We start from the raw sequence: 11,990 nt of genomic DNA, 5'->3' as shown, positions 1-11,990 counted from the left end.
GATAAATGATTGGTGGCATGTATTTGGATCAAACTAATTAACTAAAATAATCAAATATAAAAAATATATGATCAAGGTGACTGTTTTTTTATCTTTCCAATTTCTCGAATACATAATACCAAAAAGAGTAAACAACAATACAAAAATCAGATTATAATAAACAAATAGAAGTAAAACTACATATTCTTTATAATACTATAAGCAACCTAAACCTTATCTTACAACAAAACAAAATTTATAACAAAGCAAGTGATAATAAGCATACCATACTTAAAATTGGGTTAAATAAATATAAGGTAATAATTGTCAAACCTTAAAAATCATTTTTTATGACAATAAATCACTATAATTTCTAAATCTAAAAATAATCTTTTTTTAGGATATTTCAGGTTAATAAAAATGATTTTTTAAGTTTCTTTGTTCTGTTGAGTTTCTTCATTTTCTTTACTCTGTGCTAGATTCTCGGGAGCAGAATTTTCCACAAAAATAGCAGTATTGTTCATTGCCTCTTCTGTGTTTTCTTCCGGAGCATCTACAGAAGATGATTTCATGGGTTTTAAAGTGCCAAAGTCACCAGCAAACGAGAAGTCATCGTCCAAAGTTGTAGCTCCATCAACATCTAGTGTTCCCTCCTCCGAACTATCTTCAACTCCATCGCTAAAGTCTGGAACAACTCCCTCGGGCAAGCTGAGAAAACTTGCGATCCCTAAAAATGTTATTATAAAACAAACTCGAAATAACTTTTTTTATCCTCAATTTGGAAAGGTCGATTTCACGACCAAAACATAAAGTAATATCAGTTACCTTGACCCAAGTTCAAGTTGTCTTTGGCAGTTTGGGATATCATATATTATAATTACCCGATATTTGAGCTGCTGATTAAGTGATTGCTCTGCGGAGCTTATATCGTTTATAGCGCCTTACTCAAAACAGAACAGTGAAGATCAAACCTTTGACTTCATGTAGTAAAATCCGGTGTTCTGACCACTACACCGAACTCCGACAAGTTAGTTTTAAAAACAAATCAAATGCATTGCAATAACATAATATCATTTGATTTAAATAATACATAAAATAGTTTTAAAAGTGTTTTATTTTAAGGGTTAAAATCTCACTGATTACCAGAAGAGGTATCGGGCTTTGAGGCAACATGAAAATGGGCTGGCAACATGTTTTCAATAGTTGAGTTATTGTTTGAAGTGTTATTTGAGGCTGTTTCTTCTAGTATGGGCACAATGAGATTGTCTTGGGACATTAGGTTGTATTTGATAACAAATTCAGTAAATCGACGACACAAGTAAGTCTCATTCTAGGTAATTACAGAAAATATTAATTTTATTACAGTTTAAATACCATCGATTACAATTTTTTGAAATTTTGGTTATCAAAATTCCAATGTAATAAATTATAAGTGTAAAGTAATAAGTACCTCTGCTTCATCAAATATATGTCGATGATGGTAATAAGCATGGGAGAAAATTCTATAAACTCTTCTGCACACTGAACCCAATTTTGCTACTGATGATTCCTTAATACTGACCCTATTAATAACAAAAGTTAGAAAGCAGGCAAGGATACATAAAAAATAGCAGTATATGCAACATATATAAAAACACCTATTTAGAGACAATATTTTTAACAGGAAATAAATTCATACCGGCTTGGAAAATATTTGTTGCTATTTAATAGACAAGCAGCCCCATCTAACGTGTGTCTTGTGTAGTCAATAGCCGGACATTCTTTTGGTGTTTTATGAGCAGCACACAAAAATATCCATTGTTCTGTAGCTGTCATTTGCGTGCATGTTTTTGGTGTACATTCAGTCTGAAGTTTAACTGCAAGACCATTAAGTTCCATGCAGAATTGCCTTTTTAATAAAACAAAATCAATTTAAGTATATACTGCTGTTTTATATAAGAAAAACTTTTATGTTAGGTATTGTATATAAAAAAAACACTTTAAAATATAAGTACTATATATGGTAAATATGAACTGATACAATTTACAAGACATTATTGGTTAAAGTTAGTATACATAAAATTGTATACACATATATACTTTATGGTTTATACATAAAACAAATTTGATTATGTAAAAAACACAAATTAAAATAATATTTTTTTTTAAATATATATAGCTAACAACATCATTTTACTAGTTTATCGATTGTTTTCAAAGTTACAAAATTAAAATGCTAATTTCTGTTATCAATTTGTATAAAAGTTAAGAAACAAAATACAGTTTCACTAAAGTAAGAATAAAAAAAAAAATGAAACTCACCTTAAGTGTTCATATTTCCAAACACCTTCATCTTGGCCTGGAGGAATTGTTAAGATAAGTTCGGTGGCTGTAAAATCTCTTCTAATAGTTTGTTGGATGTATTGAAGAACTGCCAAAGTGCTGTCCATCTCGTCAAAATTCTGTTCCGGCCATTTGTAAAAATCCTACACAACAAACGTAAGAACAAAAAAAAGGGTCACAAATATTTTAAAATATACATTAAAAAACAGAAAATATGTCACAACAAAACACATATTGAACACAGTATAGTAGCCAACACTAATAATTTATGTTAAAAAAACTTGTCAGATACATATAAAAATAAGAAAATCGTTAACGTAACTTTACCTGAGATTTGGTCCCAGGAGGATTTCTTCTCTGCACAGGTGTTTGTTCGTTTGAATCCATTTTGTCCGCGCTGGACACCATCCCCTCTTAAGGAATTTAATAGATTTCAAATTACAAACTGTTTAAAAACAAACACGCCCTACAAAATATATTTTTGTAACAAATACCAAGACTAACCGATTGTTACCGTTACCAGTACCACAACCACGACCTGACTCAATCTGTCAACAAGTTTGCCAATTCCGGTTCCGATTGAGGATAAATAAACAACGTTACCAAAGTTTTTAAAATCTTTTTCTTAAAAATAAATCATGGCGACAGTATCGACTTAAATTAGAGCAATTTTTATAACAAAATTAATTATATAACTTTCTCAGCCTCAATTTATTTATAAAAAGATTTAAAAGCAATTTTGTGGTTCTAAACAGTTTATTTACAATTTGTACAATCAAAACACGCAAAGGAACTGTATAAAATTAAGCTTTTCCATCACCAAATTACACTTATTTCTATATAAAAAAATACTATACATTTATCGATAAAAGTAAAATAAAAAAAGTACAGCTAGATGTGCTTTCAAAATTGTGTGGGTAAATGTTCACAGCAATAAAAAAATTAATGTTTATCACAGTACAGATATGATTTAACATAACACTTGAATTTAAACACTAATAACCAATAAAAAAATTAAAGAACTTACAATGATAGGATAACACTTTTTGTAGGCAGCCTTTTGGAACAGTTAAAATATTGCAAGAGTATAGGTAAAATATGATTGTGCTTCAATGTTGTCAAATGACAACTTTTTAGAGGTTAAAAGTTACACAAAAACATTAAAAATAACAAAACAAAGTTTAAAAAACTACAATACATATGCCCAAGAAACAAAACATAATTCTTTACTACCTTCTACCAAAATATATAAAAATTTTAACTAATTAAAAACAGCTATAGCTTATTCATTTAAGTTTAATAAGTCAGTTCGTAAAAAGTCATGTGTTTTAAAAATAAGGTCCGCTAAGCTCTAGTTCTATTGAATCTCTACCAGATTGTTTAAAAGCAAAAGCAATTTCTCGCACAGCATCTTCATGCTTTAAACCATGCAGTGATCTCCCATTAACCTTGTGAAGGACATGACCTTTTTTGACCCTTCCACACATTTGAGCACAGCTACCAGGCTGTATATAGTAAAACATTATTAAGAGGATTCCAGTAAGCCTATTATGCCATTTTAAAATTTTACAAGACATTCCAGTCATACCTTGACATGGATAACTTTTGGAAGTGGTTGTTTAGTCCCTGCACCACCTTCTATAGTTAAACCTAAACTGGGTGCCATTCTAAATATTACAACTTTTTGGGTTTCAACATCCTTGCTGAGGCATCTGTGAGGTTTATTATCTACGTCATTCAACATTGGGCTTGTAGGCTCATCAAGATTAAATTTCTCTCTCAGGAAATTTGTGGATTTCTAAATTAACAAAAATAACAAATAAGCATTATTTTATAAATACCTATACAGGATATAGGTATACCATTTCTTTAATCTATTCCTAATTAAAGCTAATAATTTATACCTCAAGTTTCGATTTTTCATTACTTGTAAATTTCAATGCTTTTGTGCTGTAAAATGAAATGCAAACATAGTTAAAGTTTAAACAAATAACAATACAAAATAAAGTGCTTTACATTTTAACATATTCACATACCTTGGTTGTTGATGTATATCAGCTTTCACAGAGTATTGACTCATCTTATTTCCAGTGCAAATTTTATTATTAAGTGACGATCCAAATGAGTTGAGACGTAAACTGATCTTACTAGGAAGTGGAACAGGGGGAGAAGCCTCACTGATTGAACTTGTAGAAGAGGATGACGTCATGGCTAAGGGAGGTGGAGGAAAATCATTTGAAATGTCAGATGAAGAGGTATAGAGGTGAGATGTGGCAATTGACTCTTCGTCACGTTTTTGGATAAAACTTGTATACTTAACTGGCTCAATATTTATTCTTTGATGTTCAATTTTGTTTTCTCTTTTTGGGTCAACAAAAAAATCATCAGATTGTAAACTTGGGTGAGTAGATTTCGGACCAAGTTTTATACGTCCTGAATGAGTGGCTCTGTGTTTTTCAATAGCTTTGCTAAAGGGACTAGACGGCCTTTCCAGGCTACTATCCCAACTAGTATTTACAAAGTTAATTGAACGTGTGGTTCCTTTGTTGTTATAGTTTTGTTCATTAGATGTTGAAACATGTATATCAGGATTTTCATGAACTTGGGCATTATACCTTTGTACATGAGGTTTTTTGATTCGCATTGATGATCGTTTTGGCTTGACAGGCGGCGTTGGTGCTTTTATAGGTGGTGGTGGTGGTAAACTTACAGGAGACAAAGTCAATTCATTTTTAACCGGTAAAGCCTGAAAAGAACCATTAGGAGTAGACTGAAATTTATTCTCAGAACAAGCACCTGCATCACTGCTACCATTTGTGGAAATCGAAGCACTTTCAATTTTAATTTCAGTAGGGAAACTGTTGTTGTTGCTTTGGAAAGATGCTGTGCTGTGACTGGAATCAGTTTGGTGGCGATTTCTTAATGATTCAACTTCTCTTCTTAAAACTAAAACATCAAATCGATCCAAGTCACCTTCTAAGATACAGGTTCGCACAGCTGACATCAACGAAAACTTGAACAAAAACATAAAATATTAAACTTATGTCATTATTTTATTTCGATAATGTTATTCCAACAAAAACTTTATACAGAAAATATAATAAGAAACCTAAATCAATTTTAAAGCTTAATAATAGTCGCCAACAATTTTTTAAATGATGTTTTTAAAATAAATTTTATTTAAGTAACATGTTTTTAAATACCTTTTCATGGTCATCAAGTATTTGCGACAAAGCCAATACCAAAGCATCAGGAGTGACATGCCCACTTGCATACTCCTTCACATAATATCTCACCGATCTTCTTTCTCCATCATTGAGTGTCATCCAAATAGATGTGGCAAGCAAGGCTTCCTCCAAAGTAGACATTGTGGAGGATAACTTGGCTGATTTTTGTGATCTTGGAGAAAGCATGTTGGGAAGAATTTCTTGATGTGAGTTCATCATTCGGCGTTGGTAAGCATTCTGTAAAAATTTATACCAGAAAATCTAAAAATTATTTTTTTTTTATTTTGTTTTTATGACTTTTAAATTTACTACTAAAATTGATATTTAAAAACCTAAAAAAACGATAATTGGAAAAATAATTCTGCTTTTAACAATGCAAATGATACTTTTTAATGTAATTGCTAATAAAAAAATTTAGATTTATTAAAAACAACTCTGTTTTTTACTTTTACTCCATTAGATTGGGAGTGTTGAGATTTTTTCTTTGCACTACTATGCAGAGAAACTCTGTCATCTAATAATTTGTGTGACAGGTGACCTTGGCCCTATACATAATGATAATTAAAAATCGGATAATTATTTCAATATCATTTGAAAAAAAGTAAATTGCCATATTCTTGAACAAAAAAATATTATTCTAGAAATATTAAGCTATTATTATATATTAAACACAAATTATTTAAATGTCTTGAACACAAAATTTTATTTTCCAATTGCACCTTTTTTTTAATGTTTTATAAGGTTTGGTGAAGCCAATTTAAGAGCCTACATAAAGTAAAGAAAAGTACCTGAGGAATTCTTCCATCATGACGAACAGTCATCATCAGAAGTTGACTTGATCTTATGATAGAAACAGCTTCAGAATGCGACAAATTTTCAACTCGTATATTATTAATTTCTAGGATCTGATCACCAATCTATAAATTATTTTATCAGTTTAAAAAAAAAGTATGCACTTTGGTCATTAAAAAATACTGTATTTCAGGTAATAATATTACCTTTAAACCAGCATTTTCAGCTGCAGATAATTCATCAACACCAGTTACAAAAATTCCAAGTCCATATTCGGAACCTCCTCTTATCATTAAACCCAAATTCTGACCAGGTTTCACTGTCAAGGTCACCTTAAAAACAACTGTAAGTTTACTAAATCCAGAAAAAAATTTTAAATCCCTGGAAAAAGTATTAGTAACTGTGATTTTACCAGATTATTTTACAAAAAGTGGTTTTTATTTTAAAATTGTTACCTTTCTTTCCCCCTTTGACAATGGGTGAAAATTACTTCGATTATTGTCAAGCACAGTCTTCGAATAATTATCATCAGGTATAACACCATCTGGAGGTGAAACTTGTCGACCATGAGTATCGGTCCATAGAAAATTTTTATGGCTTTGTGAAGTTGGTTGTCTGGTTGGTGTATTTGGGGGACATGGTCTTACAAATAATGTAAGCTTGTTGGAGGATTGTAAAATCTGAAATATAAATTATTTATCTTATGTGATTTGTTACAATTGTTATTTAAACTAGTTTAAAACTGAGTTGGGAATTGTCAAAACATCTTTATATAATGTCTAAATATACTTGAGAAAATGCTTTTTAAACCATTTTCTTAGCTTTTTGGTTTTCAAAATCAATCATATTTAAAAAAAACATAAAAACATCATTTAAAACATCACTTTACACAATTAACACAATATTTTATGCCAATGAATTTTAAATAATTGCTGGATTACAAACTATTTGTAAAGTTTTTGAGATTAGAGTATAGTACAATAAAAATAGTTCTGTTTTGTACATTTTAAAGCATTACATACTAAAGCTTAATTATACTTGAGTACCATTGAGTGTGAAGCCCCATTAAAAAGACTGAATTTGGGTAACTATTCAAAAAACTTTTATAAGAGTTTTAAAGAACATTTGACCACTACACACTGAACATGGTACTAAAACAAAAACCTTTTTAAAGTAGAATGGGATAAACATAATTAAATTAGGATCAATCATACTCTTAAAAGCCTACAGTAATTTAAGCAATTATCAACATAAGAAATAACAATATTAACAATTTTATTTAAGAAAAAATAAATTTTTTTATGAAATTATTTTTTTTGAACAACAATTATTTTCTTTAATTAACTTCATTTATTTCTCAAAAATTCGACATATTAAAAAAATGTAGAATTATAAAACAAACTGTATTATATCATGCAACATGTGCATCTTAAAAATTGATCATGAATATTTAATACCAGTAAAGCCACTTGTTAAACTTGTATATACATTGCACATATCAATAATTCTTATAAATTTTTCTCTTTAATTTTAAAATAGCTTTACAAGACTTTATGCTGTATTTTAACAAATTCATTTAAAAATCAAACAAAATGAGCATATTTTTTTCCAATAAATTAAAAAAAATTCATTAAATTGTAAACAATAATAAATTGATCTACCTAATTTAAAAATATTAAAAAATAATATATATATATACCATTTAAACATCTTATTTTTAACAAACTCACGGCAGCAGTTGTTTCTTGAGAGACACCAGATTGAATTGGAATATCGTTGATTCGAACAATTACATCACCCTGACACAAACCAGCTAAATCACTCACTGAACCAGGTTCAACATGAGACACAAATATTTCTAAAAATAAACCAGGTTTTTACTATGAAAGTACTTATATTCTAATTAAATAAAAGTATATACATTAGTTTCATGATTTTAAATGGCAACACACAATTAAATGACATTTTCAAAATTTAAAAGTTTATATTGGCAAAATTTATATAAATAAGACTAACATATTAAGTTTAAAGCTACCAGAAACAAAGTGTAACACAAAATTTAATTACAATCTGGTTATACTTATATTCATATAAATATATATACTAGCAAATTTAAATCATTGTTGCTTTGGTTATAAAACGAACTACATTAATTGATGCATAAATAGTTAAACTAAGTATATAATAAATTCAATTTACCAGTGTTATATTCAGTTCCACCTCCAATAAGAAATCCAAGCCCATTTCTTCTATGTAGACCATGTTGTAAGTTAATTTGTACCACACCTCTCTGATGAGTGGGTGTTTCTGTGACAGAGTTGCACCTGTAATATAGGGTTTAAATCAAAATTAATTTTTTTAAACGCTCTTACAATTAAAAAAACATTTATTTTAGCGAAACCTTACCAAGCCCTATTTAATATTTTTTAAAAAGCACTAACAACTAGGTATATATAATATAAATACTGAAACAACTCTAATAAAATGCAACAAAAACTTTTTTTTCTGTACTTTTTGTCCAAACTGTTGTTTCTTCCCATAAAATTAAGTTGTGTTTCAGAATTATGTCGCCGACGATCCGAAGACTTAAGTTTGGGACTTGAAAATGAACCTCGTCGTGCAAGAACGGCTTTCACGCGACGACGAACTGCAGATCCAAATGAACCAGAAGGAAATCTTTTTCTGGGTTTTTCTTGACTACTACCACTACCGAAACAAATTTAAAAGTTTTAAACTTAAAAAAAAAATTTTATAATAAATTATGATTTCATATAAGCCTTTTTTATCAACATAATTTTAATACATTAAAATAAAATTAAAAAATTAAAAATTTTAGTAAATTAATACCTAGGTCTGTAAATACAGAATCAAATTAAAATTGAAAACAACAAAAAATGTTTAAATTAAACTCGAGTAGTTATAGAAAATTTAACCTTGTTAAGTCAGACATGCTGGAAGCTCGAGATGGCCGTCTATCAAGGGATTCATTTGATGTTAAAATTCCTTCATCTCTGGTTATAATATTAACCCTCTGCATTGCACTGTTTGTACTTAAAAACAAATAACACAAGGTACACATAAATTAAAAGGAAAAAAAATTATGTATTTAATTGCTAATTTTTGATTTTTATATTTAAGTCTCTTACTCATGTCCAATGCCAGAATCTTCAGTTTGTATGTGAGATAAAGTGCTGTGTCGACTTAAAGATCGACGACTTACAAAAGTCTCCTCACAGGTGAACTGATCAAACCCTGGTCTTTCACTTTTAGGAATCACCTAATTTCAAGATTTTTTATTTATTTATTTTTATGCTAGCGTGTTTACTAAAGTATCATATATATACCCTTTTTAAAAATCACTGCAAAATTTTATTAATTTACATTTATATTTAATGCTTAATTTTATCTGATAGGCTTTATGATTATAACTTTCTTTTTTAAATAACTTCCTTGTGTTTATAATTTTCTCGTATATATATAATATAAACACCTTCAAAAAAAATGTTAGCTTTTTTTGAGATAATTTACCTGTCGTAGCAAAGGTATTATAGTTTTCTTTTTTGGAGTGTCTAAAACAGACTTTAATGATTGAGCAAGATAATAAATATTACGATTACTGTGATAACAACCAAGTATGTGGGTAACTTCTTTCTGGTCTTCTCTTGATAGGATTTCTTTCATGGATTTCTACAAAATAGCAAAATGTGAAGATTCTATAGTTTAATCACTTTTATAGGGTTATTTTTTACCGCAAAGTTAAAAAGTTTCCTATTTAATAACCAAAAAATTATTTTGGTCAAAAAAGACTGATAGTGGGATGATATACAAGAGTGCATCAACTTGGCTCAGCAAGAGTATATACTGTTTATTCGCATTACTCAGGGGCGCTGCAGCATGAAAGCAGTGGGAATTGAACCCATGACCTTATGGTGGTGTAGTAAGTGAACTTAAAAGCAGTAAGAATCAAAGCCAGGTAAGAAAGCTAAAGTCCTAACTAACATGCATAAATACAAAGAGTCCTGAGTTTAATTTTATTTGGTTTCAGTTAGATTTACCAGATAAACTCTTTGCTTGCATAAAAACAAGTTTTGGTTGATGTTGAATAATTTGTATACAAAAACTATTATCTCTTTATTTGTTAATACAAACTGTTTTAACTTTATTTATAAGGCATTAAACTTACCTGAAATTTTAATACATTAGAGTTTGTTCCCTGTCTAGCATTTTCACTGTTTAGAGTGTTTGATTTCCAGTTTTGTTTTATTTCATACGAAGCCATTTTTAACAAATTTAAAAAGACATAAAAATATGTTTTTTTTAAATAACCGCTATCTGGCTATGTTGTTTCTTTAATAAACCGCCAAAACACTACATATCAAATAAATACTAAACAAAAAATATAAACAAATAAAAAGATGTAAAATATAAAACAATATTGCGCTACAGAACAAAGATTTCTTTCGCTAAAATTTGCAAACACTTCAGTAATTTTTTTGCTGTCTGCGATAGAAAAGCGTGCACAGTAGACATGGCTACGCTGCGCCACCACTTTATATTAGTTATCCCCAAACAAATACACAAAAAAATATATCATTCAGATATATATGTTTATCAACAAATGGTGGTTTATTTATTGTTTATAAAATAATCTCAATTACTTTTTTTTTTAAGTAATTTGTTTTTACATTTGAATATTAGTGATAAATTTGGTATTAAATTATATTTTTATTTACGTAATATAATAATTCTATAAAAAATATATTAGCAATACTTTTAAATATTTGTTTTATTATCAATTTAAAGCCTAAGTACAATCTTATGTTTTTGATTTCCGAAGATAAAATCCTGTAAGATTAGTTCTGCCTTTTTTTAACAGGCTCGACATTCTTATACTTTTTATTAAAAATATTAAACGCTGGCTTATTCATTACGTTTAAAATTTAATAACACGTATCATTAGCTTGTGTTGAGTTTAAAAAGGGAAAAAATAGAGAGGTATGTCGACTTGTGTATAAGCAATGCAAAACAAATAGATCTAAAGTAAAATGGAAAATATGACCGACTCATATTTTGTGATGACTGATAATGAAACATCAATGGTTAGTACAAAACACGAAAGAAACAGAATAACCGATGAAGTTTTAGCTGGTGTTGTAACAGGAATTGACTTGATTTTAGCGGTTGTAGCGATTGTTTACCAATCAAGATTCGGAAATAAAGGACTTCGGGTGACAAATTACTTTTGTACCTTTGGTGTTCTAGTTATATTAGCTAGAAGTGCATGGTTTCAAGTTGAACTAAGAGCTGGAAACTTATCTGACGAAATTTGTAACGCGTTTATTATAGTTTCTCTAAATCTAAACGCTTGGAGCAGATTGTTTCCTTATGTGATCCTATGGATAAGACAGCACTCCTTGTATCAAAACAAATTATTAACCAGGATCCCAAGGAAAAAAATCTTAGCGTTTAGCATTGTTGTTCTACTTGGAATAATCTTGTTTCAATTTTCGTTGTTGGCAGTTCATTTGGTCTTCACTCGCTTCGTTACGTCGCCAACAGGATGCGTGATTGGATTAGAACATAAAAAATTCCTCAAGTTTTTGTTTATCGTGTCGCCGATATTTTTCGCAATGTCAACTCTATTTAATGTACTTTTACTGGGATTAGTAT

At 29.3% G+C, this 11,990-nt stretch overlaps 2 protein-coding genes across 2 annotated transcripts; both read right to left on the bottom strand.

Annotated features, from left to right (window-relative positions):
- Positions 1-71: 71 nt before the first annotated feature.
- On the bottom strand, positions 72-2,830 carry LOC145741652 (MOB-like protein phocein). The gene is made up of 6 exons (XM_082559270.1): positions 2,629-2,830; positions 2,281-2,444; positions 1,658-1,867; positions 1,430-1,541; positions 1,123-1,309; positions 72-706 (listed from the first exon to the last, which is right to left on the bottom strand). Exons 1-6 carry the CDS (start codon positions 2,707-2,709, stop codon positions 408-410), a joined length of 1,053 nt encoding a protein of 350 aa, XP_082415396.1. The 5' UTR covers positions 2,710-2,830; the 3' UTR covers positions 72-407.
- Positions 2,831-3,048: 218 nt separating this feature from the next.
- On the bottom strand, positions 3,049-10,690 carry LOC145742724 (whirlin-like). The gene is made up of 16 exons (XM_082560510.1): positions 10,504-10,690; positions 9,849-10,007; positions 9,467-9,597; positions 9,254-9,370; positions 8,832-9,026; positions 8,520-8,644; positions 8,051-8,178; positions 6,776-7,000; positions 6,527-6,652; positions 6,317-6,445; positions 5,975-6,073; positions 5,505-5,765; positions 4,338-5,314; positions 4,206-4,251; positions 3,890-4,099; positions 3,049-3,806 (listed from the first exon to the last, which is right to left on the bottom strand). Exons 1-16 carry the CDS (start codon positions 10,597-10,599, stop codon positions 3,630-3,632), a joined length of 3,201 nt encoding a protein of 1,066 aa, XP_082416636.1. The 5' UTR covers positions 10,600-10,690; the 3' UTR covers positions 3,049-3,629.
- Between the last annotated feature and the right edge of the window lie 1,300 nt (positions 10,691-11,990).

The sequence above is a fragment of the Corella eumyota genome, chromosome 2 (genome assembly GCF_963082875.1).
Source record: "Corella eumyota chromosome 2, kaCorEumy4.1, whole genome shotgun sequence".
In the NCBI taxonomy this organism is placed as follows: Eukaryota; Metazoa; Chordata; class Ascidiacea; order Phlebobranchia; family Corellidae; genus Corella; species Corella eumyota.
This window is presented reverse-complemented; position numbering and strand designations above follow the sequence as displayed.

What these genes read in the sequence shown, in the direction of transcription:
- LOC145741652 (XM_082559270.1), bottom strand. Translation starts at nt 2,709, where the DNA reads ATGGTGTCCAGCGCGGACAAAATGGATTCAAACGAACAAACACCTGTG. An exon ending in AACAAATATTTTCCAAGCCG is followed by an intron (nt 1,542 to 1,657) that starts GTATGAATTTAT and finishes TGTTATTAATAG; the next exon opens with GGTCAGTATTAAGGAATCAT. An exon ending in AAAGCCCGATACCTCTTCTG is followed by an intron (nt 707 to 1,122) that starts GTAATCAGTGAG and finishes TAACATTTTTAG; the next exon opens with GGATCGCAAGTTTTCTCAGC.
- LOC145742724 (XM_082560510.1), bottom strand. Translation starts at nt 10,599, where the DNA reads ATGGCTTCGTATGAAATAAAACAAAACTGGAAATCAAACACTCTAAAC. An exon ending in CTAATGTATTAAAATTTCAG is followed by an intron (nt 10,008 to 10,503) that starts GTAAGTTTAATG and finishes GCTATTTTGTAG; the next exon opens with AAATCCATGAAAGAAATCCT. An exon ending in ATGATGGAAGAATTCCTCAG is followed by an intron (nt 6,074 to 6,316) that starts GTACTTTTCTTT and finishes CATTATGTATAG; the next exon opens with GGCCAAGGTCACCTGTCACA.